This window comes from Coregonus lavaretus (assembly GCF_964263955.1).
Source record: "Coregonus lavaretus genome assembly, chromosome: 16".
Taxonomy (NCBI): domain Eukaryota; kingdom Metazoa; phylum Chordata; class Actinopteri; order Salmoniformes; family Salmonidae; genus Coregonus; species Coregonus lavaretus.
Window position 1 is genome coordinate 9786705 of NC_140003.1, and position 26320 is coordinate 9813024.

Sequence of the window (26320 nt, forward strand, 5' to 3'; positions counted from 1 at the left end):
CTGTGGTCCCAGCTCTCTTCAGGTCATTGACCAGGTCCTGCCGTGTAGTTCTGGGCTGATCCCTCACCTTCCTCATGATCATTGATGCCCCACGAGGTGAGATCTTGCATGGAGCCCCAGACTGAGGGTGATTGACCGTCATCTTGAACTTCTTCCATTTTCTAATAATTGCGCCAACAGTTGTTGCCTTCTCACCAAGCTGCTTGCCTATTGTCCTGTAGCCCATTCCAGCCTTGTGCAGGTCTACAATTGTATCCCTGATGTCCTAACACAGCTCTCTGGTCTTGGCCATTGTGGAGAGGTTGGAGTCTGTTTGATTGAGTGTGTGGACAGGTGTCTTTTATACAGGTAACGAGTTCAAACAGGTGCAGTTAATACAGGTAATGAGTGGAGAACAGGAGGGCTTCTTAAAGAAAAACTAACAGGTCTGTGAGAGCCGGAATTCTTACTGGTTGGTAGGTGATCAAATACTTATGTCATGCAATAAAATGCAAATTAATTACTTAAAAATCATACAATGTGATTTTCTAGATTTTTGTTTTAGATTCTGTCTCTCACAGTTGAAGTGTACCTATGATAAAAATTACAGACCTCTACATGCTATGTAACTCTACATGCTTTGTAAGTAGGAAAACCTGCAAAATCGGCAGTGTATCAAATACTTGTTCTCCCCACTGTATATATATATATATATATATATATAGTAACTACATGGTATATGGACAACTTCATGTAAAGTCTAGCAAATAAAACTACAATGACTAAAAAGAATTCCAGTTAAAAATGGCAAGACTTGATTAGATGGGCAGATTGAACATGAGTACCATCGATTAAAAAAAGAACGTTGTACAGAGACAGAAACAGCAAGTGATGACATCACAGCCATGAGGAATGAGAGCTGAGTGATTGGGACGGAAGGAGGTGGCCATAACCACATGCATTATTTCTCACAAACACTCAGACTGACATACACATACACACACGCATGCACGAGGCACACACAAACGCACGCACACATACAGACGCAAAGTTTCAGTGGCTGGTAGTTTCGAGGAGCCTCTCTCTCAGGCCTAGAGAGGTGGTTGGGGTGCAGTGGGTTGGGTGAGGAGGTTCCCCCTAACCTCCTGATCAGGAGTTGAGGGAGAACTGGTCCTGCTCGATGGGCTTCTTCACCCAGGCCCCCAGGCCCGACTTGTGGAAGACCTTGATGAGCGTCTGCTTGGCGTTGTGGTACTCCACCGCTGCCTGCTTGGCATCATGGTACGAGCTGGGCTTGGACACCTTGATCCTCAGTGTGGATGACAGCTGGGGTGGGGAGCAAACAGATGTTGAGATAAGAAGACTATGTTGAATCAAATATTGAGGAGCAACTTGTACAGTGTTTAAATGTACAACGACTTCATCTGTGCTTCCGCTGGTCTTAATGTGTTGTGCTGCTCACACCGTCTGTGTGCAGTGCTGAATGTCATAAACACTTAGATGCCTTGACAAGGAGAGACATTGTGTTGTGTGTGTTGGACCTTTCTGTACCTTGGAGTGCAGGCGAACCCAGCGGCTGTAGAGGGCATGCTTGCAGAGGCGCGAGGCGCGCCCCATGTCGTCTTTGCCCGTGGTAGCGTTGATGACCTCCAGTGCCTGGTCGCCCACTGCCCAGTTCACGCTGAAGTTGGGCGCCTTGCCAGGCTGCCTCGCCTCCGCGTTGCTGATGCCTGGAATCACAAATAGATGTGATTGGCCAACTCCACTTTCTAACAGTAAGCATGCAAGTCTGAGGCACTGGGAATCGAATCCGGGACATGATGAACCTAGGCATTAGCTGTGAAAGTGGCAGCTAACTCCCCTTTCTAAAGGCAAGCACGTCTGACCAAGTGGGAATCATACATAGGACTGAGCTCAAGCCTTAGCTCTAAAGGAAACATGAGTCTTCAAGTTTCAGTGAAGGCTTCTCATCGTGTGAGCGTGGTGAACTCAAGCATTTACTACACAAGCGAGGGCATGAAGGGTCAAAGATGCAAGTCTTCGTACAATCTTTGTCCAAGCAGTATCCGTCAGAGATGGTAGTAAAAAAACAGGATAAAGCTTCTTCAACTCTACTACAGGACATGTGCTCCTCCAAGCATGGGCCTAGAGGGGAGATAGACAGGAGGCATAAATACTTATTTCATTGGAGGGTGTTAAACTACTTGGTTCCTTTCTTTTCTGCAGTGTACTGGGCTGATTTAAAGGGGAACTGCACCCACTGATTTGGCCTTGTTTTTTAGCTTGCTTCTCAAGAAATGCTGCCGGACATGACAGAAGCCAAACATGAGTTGGCTTGGGGGTGTGGTTTGATGTGGGTGTTTCTTGGGTGTGTCCTTGCTACCACCAAGACACACCCATCTTTTCAGAATCTTGCCCGCAGCTGTTTTCCCCACACTAAATCGGAACAAACAAACCTCCTGCAGGTTGAGTTCAATAACTACAGGCAGATGTATGGGTGAGATGCTGGAGGAAGCTTTGAATAGGTCTGTAGCCTACAGAGTAATACGAGAAGAATGCAATTGCTGAATTTATGCAGATATTCTAAACTAGGTGTTTTGATAACTTTCAAATGAAGTAGTAGGTCCATGTAGAATAACCAACCTTTTACATAATACCATAGAAGCTGTGTTCTGCTAATATAACAATATGCACCCTTCATTTTTCATTGTCATTCCCGGTTGATACAGATACTGTGCCTATCAGCATTTTGTCTGGTGGTAATGGGGCTACCTTGGCAAACATGTCAGAGTGGTCATACCTTCCTGTGTGGTGTCCTGTATACAACAGGAGTTCCCTGATTCTGGTGCAGAATACACAGATTTTCTCTCTCCCCATATTGACTGATACAATTCAATCCAATAATAGAAAAAGACAATTTAAGTGAAAGTGTTTTGTAACATTTTAATGCAGAGTGTCAGGTCTCTCTCCATTCAGAGACATCAGTATAAAGTCCGTCTGTCAGTCTGGACTTCATCTAGCAAGTCTCCTTGTGCTGGCTCCATACATGTTTCTGTGAACACATACAGGCATAGTCACTGTTCTATTAACAATGGCAGTTAGGATAGGTAATATCTGACACACAAACTATGTTGAAGTTTGAACACGTCAGATAAAACCTACCCAATTAAGGTCTCCCCTTCAAACAACTGAGGCTGCCGTCTGGCAAAAGCATCTCCAGTCCATCTGTAGAAATAGGTAGAGTTGAGTTCATCAGTGACACATTGAATGAAACGTGTTGCTATTACTGGACATTTATGCTGTACTGCATTATTAGTAATCACCTCATTGTGGATGTTTTGAGTGCCTGGTCTCTGCATCTCTGAACACATACACATGGTCACTGTTCTATTACCAATGGCAGTTAGGGATAGGTGATATGACCGTAAACATATACAGTCGTGGTCAAACGTTTTGAGAATGACACAAATACTAATTTTCACAAAGTCTGCTGCCTCAGTTTTGATGATGGCAATTTGCATATACTCCAGAATGTCATGAAGAGTGATCAGATGAATTGCAATTAATTGCAAAGTTCCTCTTTGCCATGAAAATGAATTTAATCCCCCAAAAACATTTCCACTGCATTTCAGCCCTGCCACAAAAGGACCAGCTGCCATCATGTCAGTGATTCTCTCGTTAACACAGGTGAGAGTGTTGACGAGGACAAGGCTGGAGATCACTCTGTCATGCTGATTGAGTTAGAATAACAGACTGGAAGCTTTAAAAGGAGGGTGGTGCTTGAAATCATTGTTCTTCCTCTGTTAACCATGGTTACCAGCAAGGAAACACATGCCGTCATCATTGCTTTGCACAAAAAGGGCTTCACAGGCAAGGATATATCTGCTAGTAAGATTGCACCTAAATCAACCATTTATCGGATCATCAAGAACTTTAAGGAGAGAGGTTCAACTGTTGTGAAGAAGGCGTCAGGGTGCCCAAGAAAGTCCAGCAAGCGCCAGGACCGTCTCCTAAAGTTGATTCAGCTGCGGGATCGGGGCACCACCAGTGCAGAGCTTGCTCAGGAATGGCAGCAGGCAGGTGTGAGTGCATCTGCACGCACAGTGAGGTGAATACTTTTGGAGGATGGCCTGGTGTCAAGAAGGGCAGCAAAGAAGCCACTTCTCTCCAGGAAAAACATCAGGGACAGACTGATATTCTGCAAAAGGTACAGGGATTGGACTGCTGAGGACTGGGGTAGTCATTTTCTCTGATGAATCCCCTTTCCGGTTGTTTGGGGCATCCGGAAAACACTTTGTCCAGAGAAGACAAGGTGAGTGCTACCATCAGACCTGTGTCATGCCAACAGTAAAGCGTCCTGAGACCATTCATGTGTGGGGTTGCTTCTCAGCCAAGGGAGTGGGCTCACTCACATTTTTGCCTAAGAACACAGCCATGAATAAAGAATGGTACCAACACATCCTCCGACAGCAACTTCTCACAACCATCCAAGAACAGTTTGGTGACGACCAATGCCTTTTCCAGCATCTTACCATTAGGCAAAAGTGATAACTAAGTGGCTCGGGGAACAAAACATCAACATTTTGGGTCCATGGCCAGGAAACTCCCCAGACCTTAATCCCATTGAGAACTTGTGGTCGATCCTCAAGAGGTGGGTGGACAAACGAAAACCCACAAATTCTGACAAACTACAAGCATTGATTAGGCAAGAATGGGCTGCCATCAGTCAGGATGTGGCAGAGGTCTTGAAAAATAAGGGTCAACACTGCAAATATTGACTCTTTGCATAAATGTAATGTAATTCTCAATAAAAGCTTTTGAACCTTATGGAACGCTTGTAATTATACTTCAGAATACCATGGTAACATCTGACAAAAATATCTCATAACACTGAAGCAGCGAACTTTGTGAAGACCAATACTTGTGTCATTCTCAAAAATGTTGGCCACGACTGTACTGTGTTGAAGTTTGAACAAGTCAGATTAAAACACACCTAATTCTGTTCTCCCCATCGACCACCGTTGTTCAGCAGGCAAGAGGTGAGGCTGGAGTTGAGGTCTTTGCCAAAGCCCCATTGATGGGCATAGCAGCATAGCTCAGCTTCTGGCCCCTCAAAGATACTGGTCAGTCACACACAAACACACAGAGCACTGATTACATTATCAATGGTGGTTATGATTAGCCTGGAGGAACCAACCTGATCACTACATTCACCTTTCTATTTCACTTCAGATATCATGAAATGTGAAGTGAAAAAGAATGGTGAACACAATGATCAGGCTGGTTCCACCAGGCTAGGTTATGCCCTATACATTCCATGCATCTAGGAAGTAGAAAATAAGCAACAAATAATGTCAGTTTACATAATTTGTTTCCCAATTGGGTTATCAAAATTTATCAAAGTCATGAAGTGGGTTACCTTCTGTATTTGTACAAATGATGAGCCTGTGAAAGCTGTTGCCGCTGACAGGTGAAGGTTGCTGACCGGATCCTTGCCAACATGTGGCAGACTGTTCCATTCATAGGAATGCTCACAGAGAAGGCATGTTTGCATGATGCTGATGAGGGCCCCCTTACTGGTCTTTTCTATGCTGCATGTTTGGCTGCAAACTGGACATCTCACGAACAACTGCAGCAGGCAATCTTATGAGGTGGTGTTGACTGGGAGGGCCTGTGACTACAAGTTGTGTCTGCTTGGCTGGGGAATTAGCCTACTAGTTTATCAAGCCAGGTATTTTTTTAATACAGCTTTTAACAAAGCACATATTACCTGTCGTTGTTGATGAAGCTGTCTGTCATCAGGGCAGTAACTCGGGTCACTATCAGAGGAGGCCTTATGATGGCGTGTCCTTTTCATAGGAGTCGAGGGACACTCTGACAATAACAGAGTAGGTGTCAGAATGGTACTTGTGTTGCATGAGACTTCTATTTGGAGGTCTTGCCAGACAAGCTGTAAAAATAGCATGTGAACAGTGAATTAAATGATTTTTGGAGGTCGCTAAACCATTGCAATCACATTGCTGGACATGTTATGATACCCACCTTTGCTCCTCAGGCTGGCACCCAACTGTGCACTTTGTCTAACAGAAAAACAGGGTTAATGATTGTCATCATCCCTCAATTATAAACATAGCTCGAGAAATAATGTAACCTCGTTTGGAAGCTAATGCTATGCTTTACAGATGTAGACTGACTGGCTCAAGATTGGATTCAGGCCAGTGACGCCGTTACACTACGCAACCAACTGTGACATGCTTTGCTATGGCCTGGGTTGGTTTGAGTTTGTTGCTGCTAGTTAGTACACTGTTGTAGTCAGACATGAGTTAGCTAATACCACCATAGCTGCAACCAATATTTATTTGTGCCCTAGACATGGGTTGCACCTCGGGCGGCTAATGTGACTGTTTTGTCTAAATTACACTAACTTAAAGTGGCAAGGAAATACAATGACACTGCAAATAAATTAGTAAGAAACAACTTATTATGATGTTGTTAAATTTACTTTAGAGAGATGGCAATGTTGCCATTACTGTTCCTTGCAATAATGTTAGCTAGCTAAAATATGGACGTCCCCTCAATCTTAGTTAGCTGGCTAAAGTTAAACTGCATCTGGCGCCATCACAATCATGACAAAAGGTTTTCCTACTAATTATTTGCCTTCTTTTGAAATGTTATCATGTTTCTAAGCCAAATCCGAGTTGTATTGAGATAGGCTAATGTTAGCCAGCTAGGTAGCTAATTAGGTAGGTAGCTAGCTAGTTAGGTAGGTATATGTAGCTAGCTAGCTAGCTAGCTAGCTAGCTAACGTCAGCTATGCTAGCGATGATAGTGATAATGACTATCAAAATATACATAACCAGATACATGACCAACAGTCTATGGTCTAGCTACCGGTATACTCACCACCACTGAGGACCAACAAACTCCAACATCCTATTCCGCATGATAGGGTCCTTCGGCAGGGCATACAAAACATAGTTGTTGGTTGTGCATCCTGCTGGAAGCATGCATTGCATGGTCAATCCGTATAGGGCTTTTCAGTCTCAAATGGCCGTGATCCTTTGAATGCGTTGAGGGCGATGAAACAACGGAGCCCCATTCAATAAAGGGAAGCGAAATGGGCGGAGGGGCGTTTTGAACGTGGAGCTTGGCAAAAGGGGGCATGATTTGTTGACATAATTGTAATCCAAACCCAACCTTAATTTACTTGTGACTCACTGAGGTTCCAAACTCTGTTTTAGACGAGACTGACTTTATGACCAAAATGATCAGATTTACACTTTGTAGTCAATTTTCACACTAGAATAAATGATGCCGACTCATATCGATGACAGGCCGTTTTCAAAGGAATTAGTAGTTTTTTGGGGGGCAGTCGAAATTTAAAGGACTAAATGCAGAGCTTCCGCAGCACAAAGATCCTTCAAGGCAAAACTCTCTAAAGAAGATAAGGTTAATAACCCTCCCATTATGTCTTTACCTGCAGTTTAGGGAGCCATCGGCGGGAACAGACAGGAGGAAGAGGAAGAGGAAAGACGGTAAGGTAAGGTAGGTGAGGAGGAAGTTGAGCGCACCAGTTGGGACAGGTATTGCATTGTGTGAGATCTGGAGGGAGATCAAGGTTGTGTTAATTAGGGCACACCATTGCAAAACGTTTCAATAAGATACAATGAATGTTTTGTGCCTATTATTTCCGTTTCGTGCCTATTGAACACAACCCAGGATACTATACTGTTACTAGGTAATATTATGGAATGGAGAGGTAGTATAGGTCTTAAGCGCATAAGCAGAAACATCCTAACTACACTTCCACAATCCCTGGCAAGCCTTGATAAGGACAGGTGCTGCCAATTAAGGTGATCGTCAGTCAGTGTCCCACCTTGCAAGCCGTGAGGTTGCTGGTTTGTTTGGTGGCCCCGAAGCCTTTCGTTTTGATTTTGAGTCTTTAATTTAGGCATGCCTGTTTGAAGTTGTCTTTTTTGTATATATTTGTTTCCGTCACTATCTTAACATAACAATCAGCTTGGGCTCGCCGACCCAAAGGAGTCAAGACAGAGCTGGCCCTGGACCTAAGGTAAGGTTGCGGTCTCCCTGGGCACATGTACATTCAACACCTGGTCGCATATACTTACTTCTCACAGTTATGCACACACCCAGTCAGATTACAGAACAATTAAGCAAGCCTAGAACCCCTAGACTTAACGAGTCCAGTGTTAAAATTAGGTTGTCTAGTCGGTTCCATAACAGTAACCCTCACCCTTCCTTAGCCCCTACCCTGACAATAGGTGTAGGAGGTTTTTTTGGGCAGTCGGATAGAATGGGGAACACATTATTTTGTCTGTATATGCTACAGAACACATGTAAACTGCAATGTATCTCAGGTTCCAAATCTTTGCTATGAGACTCGAAATTGAGCTCAGGTGCATCCTGTTTCCATTGATCATCGTTGAGATGTTTCTATAACTTGATTGGAGTCCACCTGTTTTAAATTGAATTGATTGGACATGATTTGGAAAGGCACACACCTGTCTATGTAAGGTCCCACAATAGACAGTGCATGTCAGAGCAAAAACCAATCCACGTGGTTGAAGGAATTGTCCGTAGAGCTCCTAGACAGGATTGTGTCGAGGCACAGATCTGGGGAAGGGTACCAAAAAATGTCTGCAGCATTGAAGGTTCACAAGAACACAGTGGCCTCCATCATTCTTAAATGGAAGAAGTTTGTACTCTTCCTAGAGCTGGCCGCCCGGCCAAACTGAGCAATCGGGGGATAAGGGCCTGGGTCAGGGAGGTGACCAAGAACCCGATGGTCACTCTGACAGAGCTCCAGAGTTTCTCTGTGGAGATGGATGTCCTTCTGGAAGGTTCTCCCATCTCTGCAGGACTCCACCAATCAGGATTTTATGGTAGAGTGGCCAGACAGAAGCCACTCCTTAGTAAAAAGCAAATGACAGCCCGATTGGAGTTTGCCAAAAGGCACCAAAAGGACTCTCAGACCGTGAGAAACATGATTATCTGGTCTGATGAAACCAAGATTGAACTCTTTGGCCTTAATGCCAAGCGTCACATCTGGAGGAAACCTGGCACCAATCCCTACGGTGAAGCATGGTGGTGGCATCATCATGCTTTGGGGATGTTTTTCCATCGGTATGGACTGGGAGACTAGTCAGGATCGAGGGAAAGATGAACGGCGCAAAGTACAGAGAGATCCTTGATAAAAACCTGCTCCAGAGTGCTCAGGACCTCAGACTGGGGCGAAGGTTCACCTTCCAACAGAACAATGACCCTAAGCACACAGCCAAGACAATGCAGGAGTGGTTTTGGGACAAGTCTCTGAATGTCCTTGAGTGGCCCAACCAGTGCCCGGACTTGAACCCGATCGAACATCTCTGGAGAGACCTGAAATAGCTGTGCAGGGACGCTCCCCATCCAACCTGACAGAGCTTGAGAGGATCTGCAGAGAGGAATGGGAGGAACTCCCCAAATACAGGCGTGCCAAGCTTGTAGTGTCATACCCAAGAAGACGCTGCCAAAGGTGCTTCAACAAAGTACTGAGTAAAGGGTCTGAATACTTTTATTTACATGTCTAAAAACCTGTTTTTGCTTTGTCATTATGGGGTATTGTGTGTAGATTGATGAGGGAAAAAAACAATTTAAATCAATTTTAGAATAAGGTTAACGTAACAAAATGTGGATAAAGTCAAGGGGTCTGAATACTTTCCCGAATGCACTGTATTAGGTTACGAAATCATACTTTTTGGATGTAAAGTTAGCTAATGACATGTTAAGCGGAAGACCATACTGAACGATTCAGAACAATATTTTATAAATAATGAAGTGAAATTTCCACGCCTAAGTGCATTTTCACCCACTCTGGGCAGTGGGTGGTCACCCTATCCATTGATTAGATAGTCTCCTAAATATAATTTCTCTCTTTCTCTACTGGGTCTTAACTGGGTCCTTATGGGCAAATCAGTTATAATTACACATACCCAAGACCCGTGACAATCATATCAGATACGATTATTTATTTATTTATTTTTTCAGAAAAACTGTTTGGACAGTTATTTTATTTTCAGGACGGTTTTCATGCATAACCGGTGGTTACATGTTTATTTGTATATTTTTACCCCCTTTTTCGGATCAATTTGTCGGAGGAAACACTGTACAACTGGCGACCGAAGTCAGCATGCATGTGCCCGGCCCGCCACAAGGAGTCGCTAGAGCACGATGGGACAATGACATCCTGGCCGGCAAAACCTTCCCCTAACCCGGACGACGCTGGGCCAAATGGTGCGCCGCCTCATGGGTCTCCCGGTCGCGGCCTGCTGCGACACAGCCTGGGATTGAACCCGGGTCTGTAGTGATGCCTCAAGCACTGCGATGAAGTGCCTTAGACCGCTGCGCCACTCAGGAGGCCCTGGTTACACATCTATACGGTAATTGTGCAGCCCTATTCCCGACCTTCTTTGATTTGAGGGCCCCCCCCCCCAAAAAATATATACAATTCGCGATTGTTTATACCGATCTAAAATGCATATCTCCGCGATGCTTTAGCCTAGAAACAAACAGTAAGAGGAAGATGTGACATAACAATGGGAGTATATTTTATTTGGCATTCATGACAATCAGAAGCTGGGCCATGACATTCTAAAGTCGAGGAGTCAAAGAAATTGTACTTTGCTTGGGAAGTAATCTTTCACAATATGTGACTGTCACTCAATTGATCTATTCACTTTCTGTAAAAGAGAATATGTATAATTAAATAGAAATTTCATATACATTATCATAAAACATTTGGAAGCAGAATAACATTTGGGGAAATCAGGTCTAAAATTAATTGTATTTACTTTCACCATCATCACTATTAGCCCTTCACACTCGTACCCGTATACGGGATTGCAAATGGCAGATTTGCGCACTGATAAACGCCTAAATTGGAACGCATTGGCTGTAAATTAAGTCAAAATGTGCACTTCACATTTCCATATCATAAAACTCATGTCATACAGTGTCAATGTTTATGATCACTATGTACAGTTACAAGATGACATTGAGTCATACCCTGGGTTGTTCTGAACAGAATGTTCCTGTTTGTATTTGAGTAAATTCACCGCGGCACACACACACACCTGAATGCACTCATGACAGCATTCTATGCGCACTAAAATTATACTGAACAAAAATATAAACGTAACACGTAAAGTGTTGGTCCCATGTTTCATGAGCTGAAATAAAAGATCCCAGAAAGTGTGTTTACATCCCTCTTAGTGAGCATTTGTCCTTTGACCTGACAGGGGTGGCATATCAGGAATGTCCACCAGAGCTGCAGGAATGTCCACCAGAGCTGTTGCCAGAGAATTTAATGTTAATTTCTCTACCATAAGCCGCCTCCAATGTCGTTTTAGAGAATTTGACACTACGTCCAACCGGCCTCACAACCGCAGACGAGGTGTAACCAGACCAGCCCAGGACCTCCACATCCGGCTTCTTCACCTGCGGGATCATCTGATACCAGCCACCCGGACAGCTGATGAAACTGAGGAATATTTCTGACTGTAATAAAGCGCTTTTGTGGGGAAAAAGTTATTCCGATTGGATAGGCCTTGCTCCACAGCGGGTGCGCCAGTTTCTCAAGTATGGGTGCCCAGTCATGTGAAATCCATAGATTAGGGCCTAATTTATTTATTTCAATTGAGTGATTTCCTTATATGAACTGTAACTCAGTAGAATCGTTGAAATTGTTGCATGTTGCATTTATATTTTTGTTCGGTATGTGATCGGTTTCCCTGAATTGCATTATAACTTAGCTGGTCATGTTGGCAATAGAACAAGCTGTCAAATGATGCCCACCTGCCCCCAGATTGCGATTTCTAATCGACCGTTTTTGGATTGCTTAAACAACAGTAATTGTGTGATGGCGGGGATGCAGGGTCGTGTTTAAAAAAAGAAATATATTATATATATATATATATATACATACATACACACACACACACACACACACACACACACACACGTGTACTTGCTCTAGTTCCTCAATGAGAGCAAGCACCTTATAGTTGAAGAATCTTCTTTGAGTCAAAAAGTCATTAAAATGACTTAGGAACTATGCACACTTTGGAGAAGAGTGTGGCCATTTGGAGACATCAGTTAGCCCTTTCACTCAAACCCTTGTCATTTTGATGTCTTATGTTGCACTTATCCCACATTTTCCAGGAATATTCTTATCATGTTACTGAATGTATCCAGAGTATTTTCAGATTTCGTTATCAACAAATGCGGAAAAAAGTACAGTAAATGTAAAATGCACATAAATAACAGTGTAATGTTTGGATTCAGTCTTCTGTCAGGTGAACTGTTGTCCTCACCTTAAGTCTAATCATTTTCCCATAGTCTCCAAACTGTTCCCATTCAATTGCTGCCATGGTTATGCATATGCTTTTCATATTTCTTCTGTAAGAAACATTTCCATTTAGCCCTATCCATATAGGCCAATTCCCATGAGTGTAAAGGGTTAAATAGACTACCTAAAAGATGTCAAGAGTCTTGTTAAACTAAATAGAATAGCAGGAAATGAGCTTCAAAACAGAACATTTCCTAGTTCCCTCAAATTGAACAAAATCAAGCTGGTGGGTATTTAATATAGGCTCTCTCAATATGGGGGCTCTGGGGGAAAAAAGGTTGGGAACCCCTAATCCTATCTGATTACCCATGATTGGTGTTTACCCTTGTGCCCACGGAGTCACAGTGTCCAGTTTTATTAGGGTTCACAGAGACAGTGTGAGGAAACAGACAGAGGACAACTAGCCACCTAAAAAGAGTGTTGAAAGTATTGGAATGTTTGAACGTGTATGCATGCGGTGCTACTTGAGTTAGTGTAGTGTGTTTTCCTTGGCATGAGAGTCTACGCCCATGTCGTGTTCATTAGACTCCAAAGAGATGAAAACGGGGAGAGACTTTAACACGGAGCGACTACCTGGACAGAATGTTGTTTTGTGTTGCAAAATGTTTTTTTTATTCCTTTGTGTGTCCCAATTTACAATGCCCTGAGTGTAGGAGAGTCTAGACACTACAGTATTAGGGGTGCAAAGAAGTCAAGGTGTAAAGGTGAGGGTACTGACCGCTCAGTAGAGGCCTGTTGAGGCTGAACTGTTGGGGCAGGTCCTCGATGTCGGCGATGCGCTGGTACATAGCCCGGGAGAGGTGGTCGCCGTGGTACAGGCTGCCCAGGATGATGCTGGAGAAGTAGATTGGCTCTGTGAAGTAGCTCATCAGAGAGCCCTGGATGCCCACCACATTCCATCTGCAACAGAGATGTTGCATTAGTATACACAAGTACACACGCATGCACAATGACACAGAAACACACAAAGGTGCACACGCACAAATGCGTGCACACGCACACAACTTAGGAATGGGTACTCACTCTGAACGATCCAATTTCCTTTCTTTCGCTCTACATTCTGTGTTGTTACATTACCAGAGCCATGTTTCCCATCAATTTCCTTCCACACTCTCAATGAAGCATTTATGCCAATTGCCTTGGAGAGAGGCGACTTCCAAAAGGCAGACGGGAGCTAAAATACCATTACCAGACGACAGAAACGAGACCCTGACAAACAGCTCTGATAACTGCTGCTCCGCTCTCCTCCTGACCTGAGGCAGTGTGCGTGAGAGTGTGTGAAATTAAGACAGACTGGAGTCGCAGTCAGACAAGGCTAGGAGACCTCCAGTTTTCCATTAGACCTCAGCAGGGACATCTTCCATATGCAATGGGGGGGGGTTGATCGTTGGACTGTATCATTACTGTTGTTCCTCCTCTCATCCACCTGACTTGATAAACATGATTTAGCCCCTTACGAATAGCAGCCAGCCCCCAGTGGCCATGGAGGTTCTGGGGAGCACAATCAAAGAACCTTAAATCAGACAAAAATATCACTGCTCTGTGTGCACATGCACACTCGCGTGCATGCACACAGACCCACACTTGAGTGTGCTAACGGAGAGTGGTGATGAAGCTCAAGTGATTGGGACTTTGAATGCCGTCACAATCAGTTGCTTTTTCAAAGAAAAAAACAACTCTGGAGAGTAACACTTCTAATGAGGCCCTTTAACTTGCTGGGAACAGGAAGACCTAGGCCTCCATATAATGCCTTAGCGCCAGGCCAGTTAATCAAAGGAGAATGGTGTAAAAAAACACAAACCACAGGGAAAGAACAATGAGGGCTAGGTGAAACAACGCTAGTTCATTTAGCTAAATGGCCATTGCCGAGTCATTAATCATTCATTCGGAGATGGTTGGAAGTGCATTTCTTTCCTTTTTGCTGCCATGGTCATGTTGGGAGAGGATGTGTTGTGTAGAGAACTGGCGGGTAAGCCTGTTCTGTTAAGACACTTTCTATGCCTTGCTCTAAAATCAGGCTATACGCTAGGTTAGTGCACAGGCTACCTGTATACTGTCATCTTGTTTTCCTTTGACTCAGATCTTTTTGTTACATAGTATAATAATATCGACTGCCATTATTGCATGTTCAAAAACATTAGGCGTGTGACACTCCTGTTGGCATTGAAATTGGAGGAAGGGACTAGGAGGGAGAGTTAGGGAGTTGATTGCATCATACATCAACGGGGAGGGATAGATAGCTTTGCCTTGACTGTGGACAGTGAGCAGGGCCGTGTGGGCTGCCTGCGAAAATACCTGGGTTGGACCCCATCGATTCATCGATTTGCCTGAATCAAATGAGACTGGGCCTGACTGAAGTGAGATATACAGGATAACGCCTAGCAACTAAGTGCTATCACATATAAAACAAAGACTAACTGCTCTAGAAAACCAGCCCACTACGCAATTTTGCAATCCTCCATTATTCATTTTTACAATATTATTTTTGTTCTTACGCATTGGCAGAAATTTCTGCATTGTATCACAGGCCAATCTAAACAAAACTAGCTGAAAACACACAAAATAATTGCAATTAAAGAAGTATAACTCATACATAAACAGTATTTCAACCAAACCGCAATTAATCATGTATTAATCTATTCCAATGCATTAAAGAAGCAACGCAGAGTCTGCTAAATGGGTGGAAGTGGCTGATAGATACTCTACATCAATGCATTATGTGTGTGTGCGCACATGCGTGTGTGTGTGTGTGTGTGTGTAGGTGAAGTTCTGTAGGGGTAGGAGTAGATAAGCCACGGCACACTGAAGGAAGACTGTGTGTATGTGGGTCATTAGGCTTGACACTGCTAGCTCTATTACCATGCCATCACCACAGCACACACTGGCTGACATCACCGTAGCCCTATGGGTGAATTGCCCAACCTGTACTTACAGCAACTTAACGGACATCTTTACACAGATACTAGTAGCCTAACTATGGTTCATACAAGTAGGCCATAAAATATAGCTGTATCGACCACAAGAAGAGCTTACTGACAGTAAGGATTAAGTAAGTAATGGGCAAGAATTGGAGTCCAATTCAATTCCTCAATTGAAACAACCTGGACCACACCACTTATCGATACTACATGGTGTATCACAATCTTGTTGGCTTTGGGGGAGGATATTTGGTGAAAGAGATACCAAAAGGGGCCACAACGACCAGGTTACCTTGCGATCTTGTCACTGCAGGACATGGTGAGCAGCCTCTCTCCCTGCAGCACCCCGTCCCATGTCTGGATGGTGTTGCTGGTCCTCACAGGGATGGTCCCCTCCCCAGACTCTATTTTGGTCCTCAGCTGGCCCCGCGCCTTCCGGTTGGGGTGTCGGTCGCCTTGGTCTGTGGGAGGGGGGACAAGTACAAGACCGATGGATTAATCCTAAACCAGTTGCTTTCAGACCATGAATTAATGTATCTGATTTTGCCTTTAAAATGGATCACACAAAATCAATTTTCTTGGATGCTGTCAATAAGCTATTAAGGGTCAGTACCACCAATATGTATGCAATCCTGGCAACATGTACACTTACACAGTAGATTTTATTTTATTTGACAATTTAAAATACATAAAATGTTACACCAGGCAACAGATACATATAGATACAATTGTCGAGGATACATACACAAAAAAGTCAAGAGACTTGTTTCCATTGTGGTCCTCTAGGGCATGACACCAAATCATCTCAACAGTGCAAAGGATACAAAATACAACTTTAAATACAACTTCATTGTATTAATCAAAGCATTTCTAAATATTGGAATCTAATTCAAAACGCCAGCAGGCCTAATCAACTCACTGACTAATTGTACAAGAGTATTTCCTTTTGTGTTTCTCTGAATGCAGGGAAACATTGTGACAGAATAATTTTGGTGACATAAAGAGGGTGAGTAATCAGAGAGCGGGGTAGAGAGAGAGACATAAGAGCGAGAGAAAGGAGAGAGAGAGAAAGGAGAAGAGAGAGGAGAGAGAAAGGAGAGAGAGAGAGAGATGCAAAGAGAGAGAGGGAGAGAAACAGACCCACTAATTAATGTGAAATCCTAATTAAACGAAACCAAGCATAAGAGGAAAACATACAAAAATTAATTGAATAAAATAAACAAGCTCTGATATTGAATTCTCAACAAGCGTAAAATTTGATTAAAAAATGTGTCAGCCAGCTAAGTGAGGGGAATGGAGACTCTGACCCGAAGCTGAGGTTGATTGACTCTGGTTGTCAAAGGTCACTAAACATATGATGTCACCAAAGGGGACAGCCCTATATGTACATGTTCACTTAGCAGCAGCATTTAACCCCTTACACTCGTGGGAATTTGCCTATATGGATTAGGCTAAATTGAAATGTTTCTTACAGAAGAAATATGGAAAGCATATACATAACCATGGTAGCAATTAAAAGGGAACAGTTTGGAGATTATGGGAAAATTATTAGACTAAAAGGTGAGGACACAACAGTTCACCTGACAAGACTGAATACAAATATTACACTTGATTTTATATGCATTTCACATTTACTGTACTTTTCGCCGCATTTGTTGATAACAAAATCTGAAAATCCTCTGAATAAATTCAGTAACATGATAAGAATATTGTGGACTACAGGGTAAAAAGGAGGACTGAGCACGCCCCCATTCTCATTGACAGGGCTGTAGTGGAACAGGCTGAGAGTTCCTTGGTGTCCACATCACCAACAAGCTATCATGGTCCAAACACACCAAGACAGTCGTGAAGAGGGCACGACAAAGCCTATTCCCCCTCAGGAGACTGAAAAGATTTGGCATGGGTCCTCAGATCCTCAAAAAGTTATACAGCTGCACCATCGAGAGCATCCTGACTGGTTGCATCACCGCCTGGTATGGCAACTGCTCGGCCTCCAACCGCAAGGCACTACAGAGGGTAGTGCGTACGGCCCAGTACATCACTGGGGCCAAGCTTCCTGCCATCCAGGAGCTCTATACCAGGCGGTGTCAAAGGAAGGCCCTAAAAATTGTCAAAGATTCCAGCCACCCTAGTCATAGACTGTTGTCTCTGCTACCGCACGGCAAGCGGTACCGTAGCGCCAAGTCTACGTCCATAAAGCTTAACAGCTTCTACCCCCAAGCCATAAGACTCCTGAACAGCTAATCATGGCTACCCGGACTATTTGCATTTTAAAACGCATTCTATAGCCAACAGCCACGGGATGGTTTTTCACTACCGTTGAAACAATTTATTTGAAGTCTTCAATACATTTTAATATTTGTAGCTATTTTTTAAGTAAATACCTGCAGTCAACTTCTGCAATTCGTTAGGAGATAAAGATGATTGTGTTCTTCATTTCAACTGTCACATTATTTTACATTATGACGCTTATGTAGTTGAGCCAGTCACGTCTGTTTTTTTACTTCAATAGAGTGCTCAGGGATGTGCAATTACTTGACAAATAAAACTCAATGTACACTACCAGTCAAAAGTTTGGACAAACCTACTCATTCAAGGGTTTTTCTTTATTTTAAAAAATGTGTACATTGAAGAATAATAACACATATGGAATCATGTAGTAACCAAAAAAAGTGTTAAACAAATCCAAATATATTTTATATTTGAGATTCTTCAAATTGCCACCCTTTGCCTTGATGACAGCTTTGCACGCTCTTGGCATTCTCTCAACCAGCTTCATGAGGTAGTCACCTGGTATGCATTTCATAACAGGTGTACCTGGTTAACAGTTCATTTGTGGAATTTATTTACTTCTTAATGCGTTTGAGCCAATCAGTTGTGTTGTGACAAGGTAGGGGTGGTATACAGAAGATAGCCCTATTTGGTAAAATACCAAGTCTATATTATGGCATGAACAGCTCAAATAAGCAAAGAGAAACAACAGTCCATCATTACTTTAAGACACGAAGGTCAGTCAATACGGAACATTTCAAGAACTTTGAAAGTTTCTTCAAGTGCAGTCGCAAAAACCATCAAGCGCTATGATGAAACTGGCTCTCATGAGGACCGCCACAGGAAAGGAAGACCCAAAGTTACCTCTGCTGCAGAGGACAGGTTCATTAGAGTTACTAGCCTCAGAAATTGCAGTCCAAGTAAATGCTTCATAGAGCACCAATAATAAGAAGAGACCTGCTTGGGCCAAGAAACACGAGAAATTGACATTAGACCGGTGGAAATGTGTCCTTTGGTCTGGAGTCCACATTGGAGATTTTTGGTTCAAACCGCCGTGTCTTTGTGAGACGCGGTGTGGTTGAACGGATGATCTCCACATGTGTAGTTCCCACCATAAAGCATGGAGGAGGTGGTGTTATGGTGTGGGGTTGCTTTGCTGGTGACACTGTCTGTCATTTATTTACACTTAACCAGCATGGCTACCACAGCATTCTGCAGTGATACGTCATCCCATCTGGTTTGGGCTTAGTGGGACTATCATTTGTTTTTCAACAGGACAATGACCCAACACACCTCCAGGCTGTGTAATGGCTATTTTACCAAGAAGGAGAGTGATGGAGTGCTGCATCAGATGACCTGGCCTCCACAATCACCGGCTCTCAACCAAATTGAGATGGTTTGGGATGAGTCGGACCGCAGAGTGAAGGAAAAGCAGCCAACAAGTGCTCGGCATGTGTCGGAACTCCTTCAAGACTGTTGGAAAAGCATTCCAGGTGAAGCTGGTTGAGAAAAAGCAAAGAGTGTGCAAAGCTGTCATCAAGGCAAAGGATGGCTATTTGAAGAATCTCAAATATAAAATTTATTTTGATTTGTTTAACACTTTTTTTGGTTACTACATGATGTTATTTCATAGTTTTGATGTCTTCACTATTATTCTTCAATGTACAAAATAGTGAAAATAAAGAGAAACCCTTGAATGAGTAGGTGTCCAAACATTTGACTGGTACTGTATATCTACTGGATATTCCGAAAGTTATCCCACACTGGTCGATTCCGGGTCCTGTACTTTTTACATTAACAATATCAAATTATCGAGAAAAAAAATTGTAACCTGCACTTGCTGATGATACTGTGGTGTATGCTATTGCCCCAACGGTTGACCAGGGTCTATCCGAACTACAGTCTGCCTTCATTGTATTACATAAAAACTGAATTGACCTGAAATGAGTACTGAATGCAGGTAAAACTAAGTATATGTTGTTCTCTAGATCGCATAAAAATAAGTCTAATTTAAGCATATGTACTTTGGATGGTGTCCATTTTGATCGTGTCCGTGCTTACAAATATCTGGGCATCTGGATAGATGAAAAGCTGTCTTTTAAAAAGCATATTGATGAGTTAGTTAAGCTGAGAATAAAAATGGGTCCGGTCTCTCGCTAAATAGTAGAAAGCAGATTATTCAGTCGACGTTCCTATCGGTCCTACACTATGGTGACATCATCTATATGAACACAGCTGCCACTTCATTAAAGCTGTTAGATGCATTTTATCATAGCGCACTGCGCTTTATTACGGCCGACAATTTTAGTACTCATCACTGCATTTTCTACCAGAAAGTTGGTTGGCCCTCTTTGATGTCACATAGGTTGATACATTTCAATGTTTTCATTTATAAAGCCCTTTTACAAAAAGTCCCACTGTACCTAACATCATTACTCAACTTTAGAGACATGAGTTACCACACCCGGTCTCAGGGATGGCTAACTCTGGAAATTCCTTTGGTCTCTCCTGAGTTAGGTAAATCAGCTTTTAGTTTTCTTGCACCTTATTTGCGGAACAATCTTCAAAACGTTCTTACATTTGCTGTTCTGCTGCCTCTAGGGCAATTCAGAAAGTTGATTGAGGACCTTATTACATATATATTTTTTTTTTTAAGACCGTGTTTTTCTTTCTGCTTGCATTTATATTTTGATGTGTTTATTTTCTGTAATTTATGTAGCACTCCTTGATAAAATAAAGGTAAATAATTACACATATATATATATATATATATATATATATATATATATATATATATATATATATATATATATATATATTTATTGTGGTATCCTGGGAGAAAAAGAGAGCGGCGAGGAGTGAGCCTACAGATGGAACGAAGCTCCCGGATGCACGGAGATGAATATGAGAAGAAGAACCGAGCCAACCCTAAGTTATTTTGTTGTTATGTTTATTTTTTGTTGCCTAGTAAAGTCGTGTTCTGACTTGAACCACCCTCTGTGTCCATCCCTGTGCGCTCAACCCAACAACACCCCACGGTTTTCCACAATATATAAAACATTTTCCTTCAAAGAAAATACATTAGTGCAACACATCCGGCATAAAATAGCTTCATTTTCATTAGATGACAACAGAAGTGAAATGCTATTTTACAATGAAAAATAAAGGTATTTTTTGCAAAAACGATGCATGGCCATCATGTTCTAATGTTTAAGCCTATCATAGAAAGAATGCAGCCAGCTACATTTCCCAATGTTTTGCTTAAAGGTAATCTTGCACTTTACAAAGAAAAATAGGCTGGCTACACCGAGAAAAGTAGCTCCACATCAGTCAGAGCACTGTCTGCTGATAGAACGCCCGTTCGTGAATTCTCATCCGAGTTTAGAAGTGCAACTGAGGCACAAAATTAGTCTGATGCCGAGCAGCAGTTACAATATGAAGTATTTTAGATCTGCATTTACAAAACGCGACAAGATATTTCTGATGCGTTTTATCTTTTTTTCCCCCCGCGTGAAAAATGCAGATTTCTGCATTAACACGACCTCTAAGTTTACTTTTCTATCTAAGTAAGTGGATGAATTAATAAGGTGACGGGGCATCATATTGTTTTAGCTTTCTGCCATGTTTGAGAAGTCAAAAAACTTTGGATGAGTTATTTTTACAGCTGCCACTGCTATCTCTGTTCTCGACCTGTCTGCTCCTCCCCCCTCTTCTCTGAACAGAGCAGGCAGGCCCGTTGCCCTAGCGACTCCAGACAGACACAGCTTGTAGACATGCTGCTGGAGAGCAAGTACTGTTATTCCTACAGACAAGCATGCGTCAAAACTTTGTTAATTTGCTCAACGTCTCTCGTTCACATTTGCTTGTAAAATGTCCAGACTTTATGAGCTGAATTGCCCATCTTTGCAATTCGTTTATTTTCATTTGCGCTCATTAGCATATTTAGCTAGCACCTTCCATGGAAATTCACTATAACTTGTGCCAATTTTGTTAGCATTCTGGTAATAGACACTCAATGGGCTTTAGATTTTTTTAGGGGTGCCCTGTTGTGTACTTAGCCGGTAATACCGTAAATCCCATGGTGAGGGAAGGACGGTATGACGATATGAAAATCTGGATACCACCCGTCATCCTTGTCACTCTAGATCAAACATAGTGATCATAAATGTTGATACTGTAAATGACATGAGTTTTTAAATACGGAAATGTGAAGTGCAAATTTGGACTCACGGCAGTGTGGTTTGCTTCATCAAAGCAGTATTTATTATAATCCTTAACATCAAATTTTTCAACAGACAACAAAGGCTCAAAAGTAGCCCAATTAGCGGGAGGGATTTGGGCATCTTCTTGTCGCGCGCAGTGCTCAAGTTTAGAACGGTTGTCAGTCAAAACCCATACAGCGCTGTGAAGCGGAGAACCTGAGGTCTGACGTCATGTATAGCATGTTACTGTACAGCCACTGTGTTCCAATTTAGGCACTTATCAATAGCCAAATTTGACATTTGACGATTTGCAGGCAATGAGTTCAGAACAACAAATCACCAAAAATGTATATGGAAAATACTACCATCCAAAAGAGCACTTGAGATCAGAAGGGCAATGAGGTATGTGCTCTGCACAGGTATAGTCCTATCTGTGCCCATGCCTGACTGTTAGCATTGCTATTAGTCGTTAGCCTGCTATTACCGCCATGTAATACATGTTTTGTATTTCCTTCTGTTCCAGAGAAAACCACTATTACTATTCACTTCCACTATTACTCCTTCTTGTTTGCTGTGCGTTTGTCTTGAGTGTCGTAATAAATGTTTGAACTGTGTATCTGTCTCCTACCGGTCATTCTACGTCCTCTAACCGGGAAGCCGGGGAAGTTGTACCTCAGTTGATGTAGCTCAGTTGGTAGAGCATGGCGTTTGCAACGCCAGGGTTGTGGGTTCGATTCCCACGGGGGGCCAGTATGAATATTTTTATGTATGCACTCACTAACTGTAAGTCGCTCTGGATAAGAGCGTCTGCTAAATGACTAAAATCTAAAATCTTAAATTGGCACCTCCTTCGGAGTCTAACACCACTTGGTGGCGCTCTTTTTCACTTGCATTAAAGAGATAGTTCAGCGAATTGCATTAACTTAAGAACAAGAAGTTTATGATCAGAAATGTTGTTCTGGGTTTATATGACTGTGCATCACAAATTAACATAGGGTCTGCCTAGTAACCGATAACTAGGCTTCATATAAACTTAAGGGCAGAACGCATTCACATCTCCATTCACATCTAAAAGCATTAAGCAGGCGCTGGATAGCCAGACATATGCATCTGATGAAGAAGACAGGAATCATGCCATCATTGTACATGGTGGCACAGAAGGGTCAGCAAGAGGCTTGGTCACATCTCTTACTGTCATATGGTAAGGAGCAGTGCCTCATACCTTCCATGCCGGCCTCGTGCGGTGAGAAGATGCGTGCGTCTCCGCAGGGCGAGGTGCTGATGTAGAGGTGGAACTGGACGTTGTCCTTTAGTCGGTAGCCACGCTTGTCGCAGCGCATGAATATAGACTTCTGCTGCTCCTCCTTGTTGTTGCTAGGTAACAGAGGGTGAAAAAAAGGGGACAGTAAAGGGTGGGCAGTGGGACCAAATTTCACAGAAAACAAAAACTACTAAAATAATCAGCTGAAGCAAGAACAAAAAAGGAATGCCATGTTGCAATTGAATAAACTATTTGCAACCATTACAGCATATAGAAAAAGTTATGCAACAGTGGACTTGATTTTACAACTAAATACAAATCCAGGACTATGACTTCATGACCCAAGAAAGGTTAGCTACAACGAACAAACTCCAATCAAAATGGGAGTCATTGTGTGCGTTTGTGTTTTCAACGGCCTCTGCCATTGCCTTCACCCCTTGACCTCTCACCTTAGGAAGTGCTCCAGCTGGGCGTAGAGGTACCGGATGAGCGAGCGGCGGGCGATAATCTCTGCGTGGCAGTCGTTGAGCGCCAGGCCGCGGTCACTCATGTACTCGCCGTTGATGCACTTGGTGCCCGTGGAGACACAGATCACCTGGGCCTCTTTCACGTCCGTGCCTGGGGGTAGGGAACAGAGAGGCTCAAAATTCACCATTACATTCAATAAAAGCCATTTGTGTTGATGGTTTTTACTTTTCTATTATCCCATTTCATTTACATTTTATTGTATTTTAGATAAGGGACATGTACAGTGCGCCTTCAGAAAGTACTCACACCCCCTTGACTTAATCAACATTTTGTTGTGTTTCAGCCTGAATTCAAAATGTATTAAATTGATTTTTTTCCTCACCCATCTACACACAATACTCCATAATGAGAAAGTGAAAACATGTTTTTAGAAATTTCAGCAAATGTATTGAAAATGAAATACAGAAATATCTAATTTACATAAGTATTCAACAGTGCTTAATTTGAACAGGATCCGGCACCTCTCAGATTTGACTTTGTTTGTTCCGGCACCTATTTGCCCGGATCCGGTACCTGTCGCGGCATGATTTATTAATTGTTTCACTGTTCGCACTGTAGACATTCTAATAAAAGCGATCAGCGTTAAATCAAGTTGCCTTCTCGTTATTTCTCCCGGCCCCCAGAAAGACCATCATGTAAAAGCGCGGTGATCCTTCTGTGAAATCATCCCATCTTGCCACACTGATTCCAGACCTGCTCTCTTATTTGTACATAGATGTTATAGGAAGGGCCGGTGTTGTAAGTAACTGATCTTGACACAGGTCTTGGTAGTGGTGGTCAGCTAGTGAAGAGGTCCCTATGTAATCACGTCACATATCGTCTTCCTACTGAATTTGAATCGTGGGAAAGTCAAATAAAAAATGGATAAGAAAAGGAAATCGAGTTTGATGACATGAAGTCAAAAAATCCAGAGAAAGATGGTGAATCGAACCCAGAACGAGCCAGAGAACTGTCATTGCCGGAGGAGAGGAGTGAGGGTGCTAATCCCACCAGTTCAGCGTCACCACCGGCACCTCCACTAGCTAGTAGGCATACTAGCGAGTCAGACTCAGCGGGAGACGGGGATCTGGGGGAGAGGGGTTCAGTGCATCCACTGATGAAGTGCTCGGAGCAGGTGCAATTTGCAGAATTCAAAGTTGGGCTGTACAACATGCAAAAAGGTAGGGCGCTTGGGTCTAGAAACAACTGGAGGGATTCAACTAGCAAAAGAGTGGGTGGAATGTACAGTAGGTTAACATCCTATGCCTGTTCTACTGCTACATGTCTTAAATTATATGAAATTCGGGTCTTGTAAGCCCCACAGCTGAGTATGTATGTATGCATGCATATGGCGGGTGTTCTGCAGTGTCTAAGAATGTTGCTCTATATTGATGTCTAGAAAATTAGGCTATAAGAAATTCGGACTTGTGTAAGCCCCGCAGCTATACTCAAGTATGTGGGCATACTGCAGTGACGTCTAAAATGCTTTGAATTAAATCAGCACCTTGGAGAGTGCTACCACCATAGACAGTAGGCTACTTGGCTGTTTACTCTGTCTGCCGCGCTGCTACGTTGTGTTTGACACCGGTACCTCAGAGCCCCTCGGATAACCCTCCTTCTCACGCTCACTATGTGTTCCGGGACCTCCCGATTTACAAATTCAGCACTGGCATTCACACCCGAGTCAATACTTTGTAGAAGCAACTTTGGTGGCGATTACAGCTTTGAGTCGTCTTAGGTATGTCTGAATCAGCTTTGCACATCTGGATTTGGGGATTTTCTCCTATTCTTCCTTGCAGTTTTTCTCAAGCTCTGTTACATTAGATGGGGAGCGGCGGTGAACAGCAATCAATATTTTATGGGATTCAAGCCTGGGCTTTGGCTGGGCCACTCAAGGACTTTCGCATTATTGTTCTGAAGCCATTCCAGCATTGCTTTGGCTGTATGCTTGGGGTCTTTGTCCTGTTGGAACGGAAATCTTTGCCCCAGTTTAAGGTAGTTTGCACTCTGAAGCAGGTTCTCATCAAGGATTTGCCTGTATTTGGCTCCATTCATTGTTCCCTCTATCCTTACCAGTTTCCCAGTCCCTGCCACTGAAAAGCATCCCCATAGCATGATGCTGCCACCACCATGCTTCACAGTAGGGATGGTGTTAGACAGGTGATGAGCTGTGCCTGATTTTCTCCAGACAGCATTCAGGCCAAAGAGTTACATTTTGTCTCATCAGATGACAGAATATTTTGCCTTGGGCTATCAGTCTTTCACGTGCCTTGTTGCAAACTCCAGGCGTGATGTCCCCCCGTGTAGCTCAGTTGGTAGAGCATGGCGCTTGCAACGCCAGGGTTGTGGGTTCGATTCCCACGGGGGGCCAGTATAAAAATGTATGCACTCACTATCTGTAAGTCGCACTGGATAAGAGTGTCTGCTAAATGACTAAAAATGTAAATGTAAAAAAATGTGATGTCATGTCCCTTTTTCTCAGGAGTGGCTTCCGTCTGGCCACTCTCCCATAAAGCCCAGATTAGTGAAGTGCTGTAGAGACTTATCCTTCTGGCAGGTTCTCCCATCTCAGCCAAGGAACTCTGTAGTTCTGTCAGAGTGGTCATTGGGTTCTTGGTCACCTCCGTGAACAAGGTCCTTCTTGCCCGGTTGCTCAGTTTGGTCGGAAGGCCAGCTCTAGGCAGAATCAGGGTAGTTCCAATTTTTTTCTCCATTTCCCAATAATGGAGACCACTGTGCTCTTGGAAACTTTCAACACTCCAGAAATGGTTTTATACCC

General features: G+C 43.1%; 1 protein-coding gene across 3 annotated transcripts in view; it reads right to left on the reverse strand.

Moving 5' to 3' along the window:
- Window positions 1-699: 699 nt before the first annotated feature.
- The window catches only part of LOC311143572 (double-stranded RNA-specific editase 1-like), a gene marked incomplete at its 5' end in the record, with an annotated part of 182538 nt that continues 156917 nt past the window's right edge, over window positions 700-26320 (reverse strand). For 2 of the 3 annotated variants that reach the window (XM_084179425.1, XM_084179426.1), the window contains 6 exons: window positions 700-1305; window positions 1531-1709; window positions 13101-13282; window positions 15593-15761; window positions 22996-23147; window positions 23484-23652. In XM_084179425.1, the coding sequence (XP_084035551.1) occupies window positions 1129-1305; window positions 1531-1709; window positions 13101-13282; window positions 15593-15761; window positions 22996-23147; window positions 23484-23652 (1028 nt within the window). In that variant the 3' untranslated portion in view covers window positions 700-1128. Of the gene's footprint in view, window positions 1306-1530; window positions 1710-12974; window positions 13283-15592; window positions 15762-22995; window positions 23148-23483; window positions 23653-26320 lie in introns of those variants that run through there. The other variant, XM_084179424.1, reaches the window with a different exon arrangement.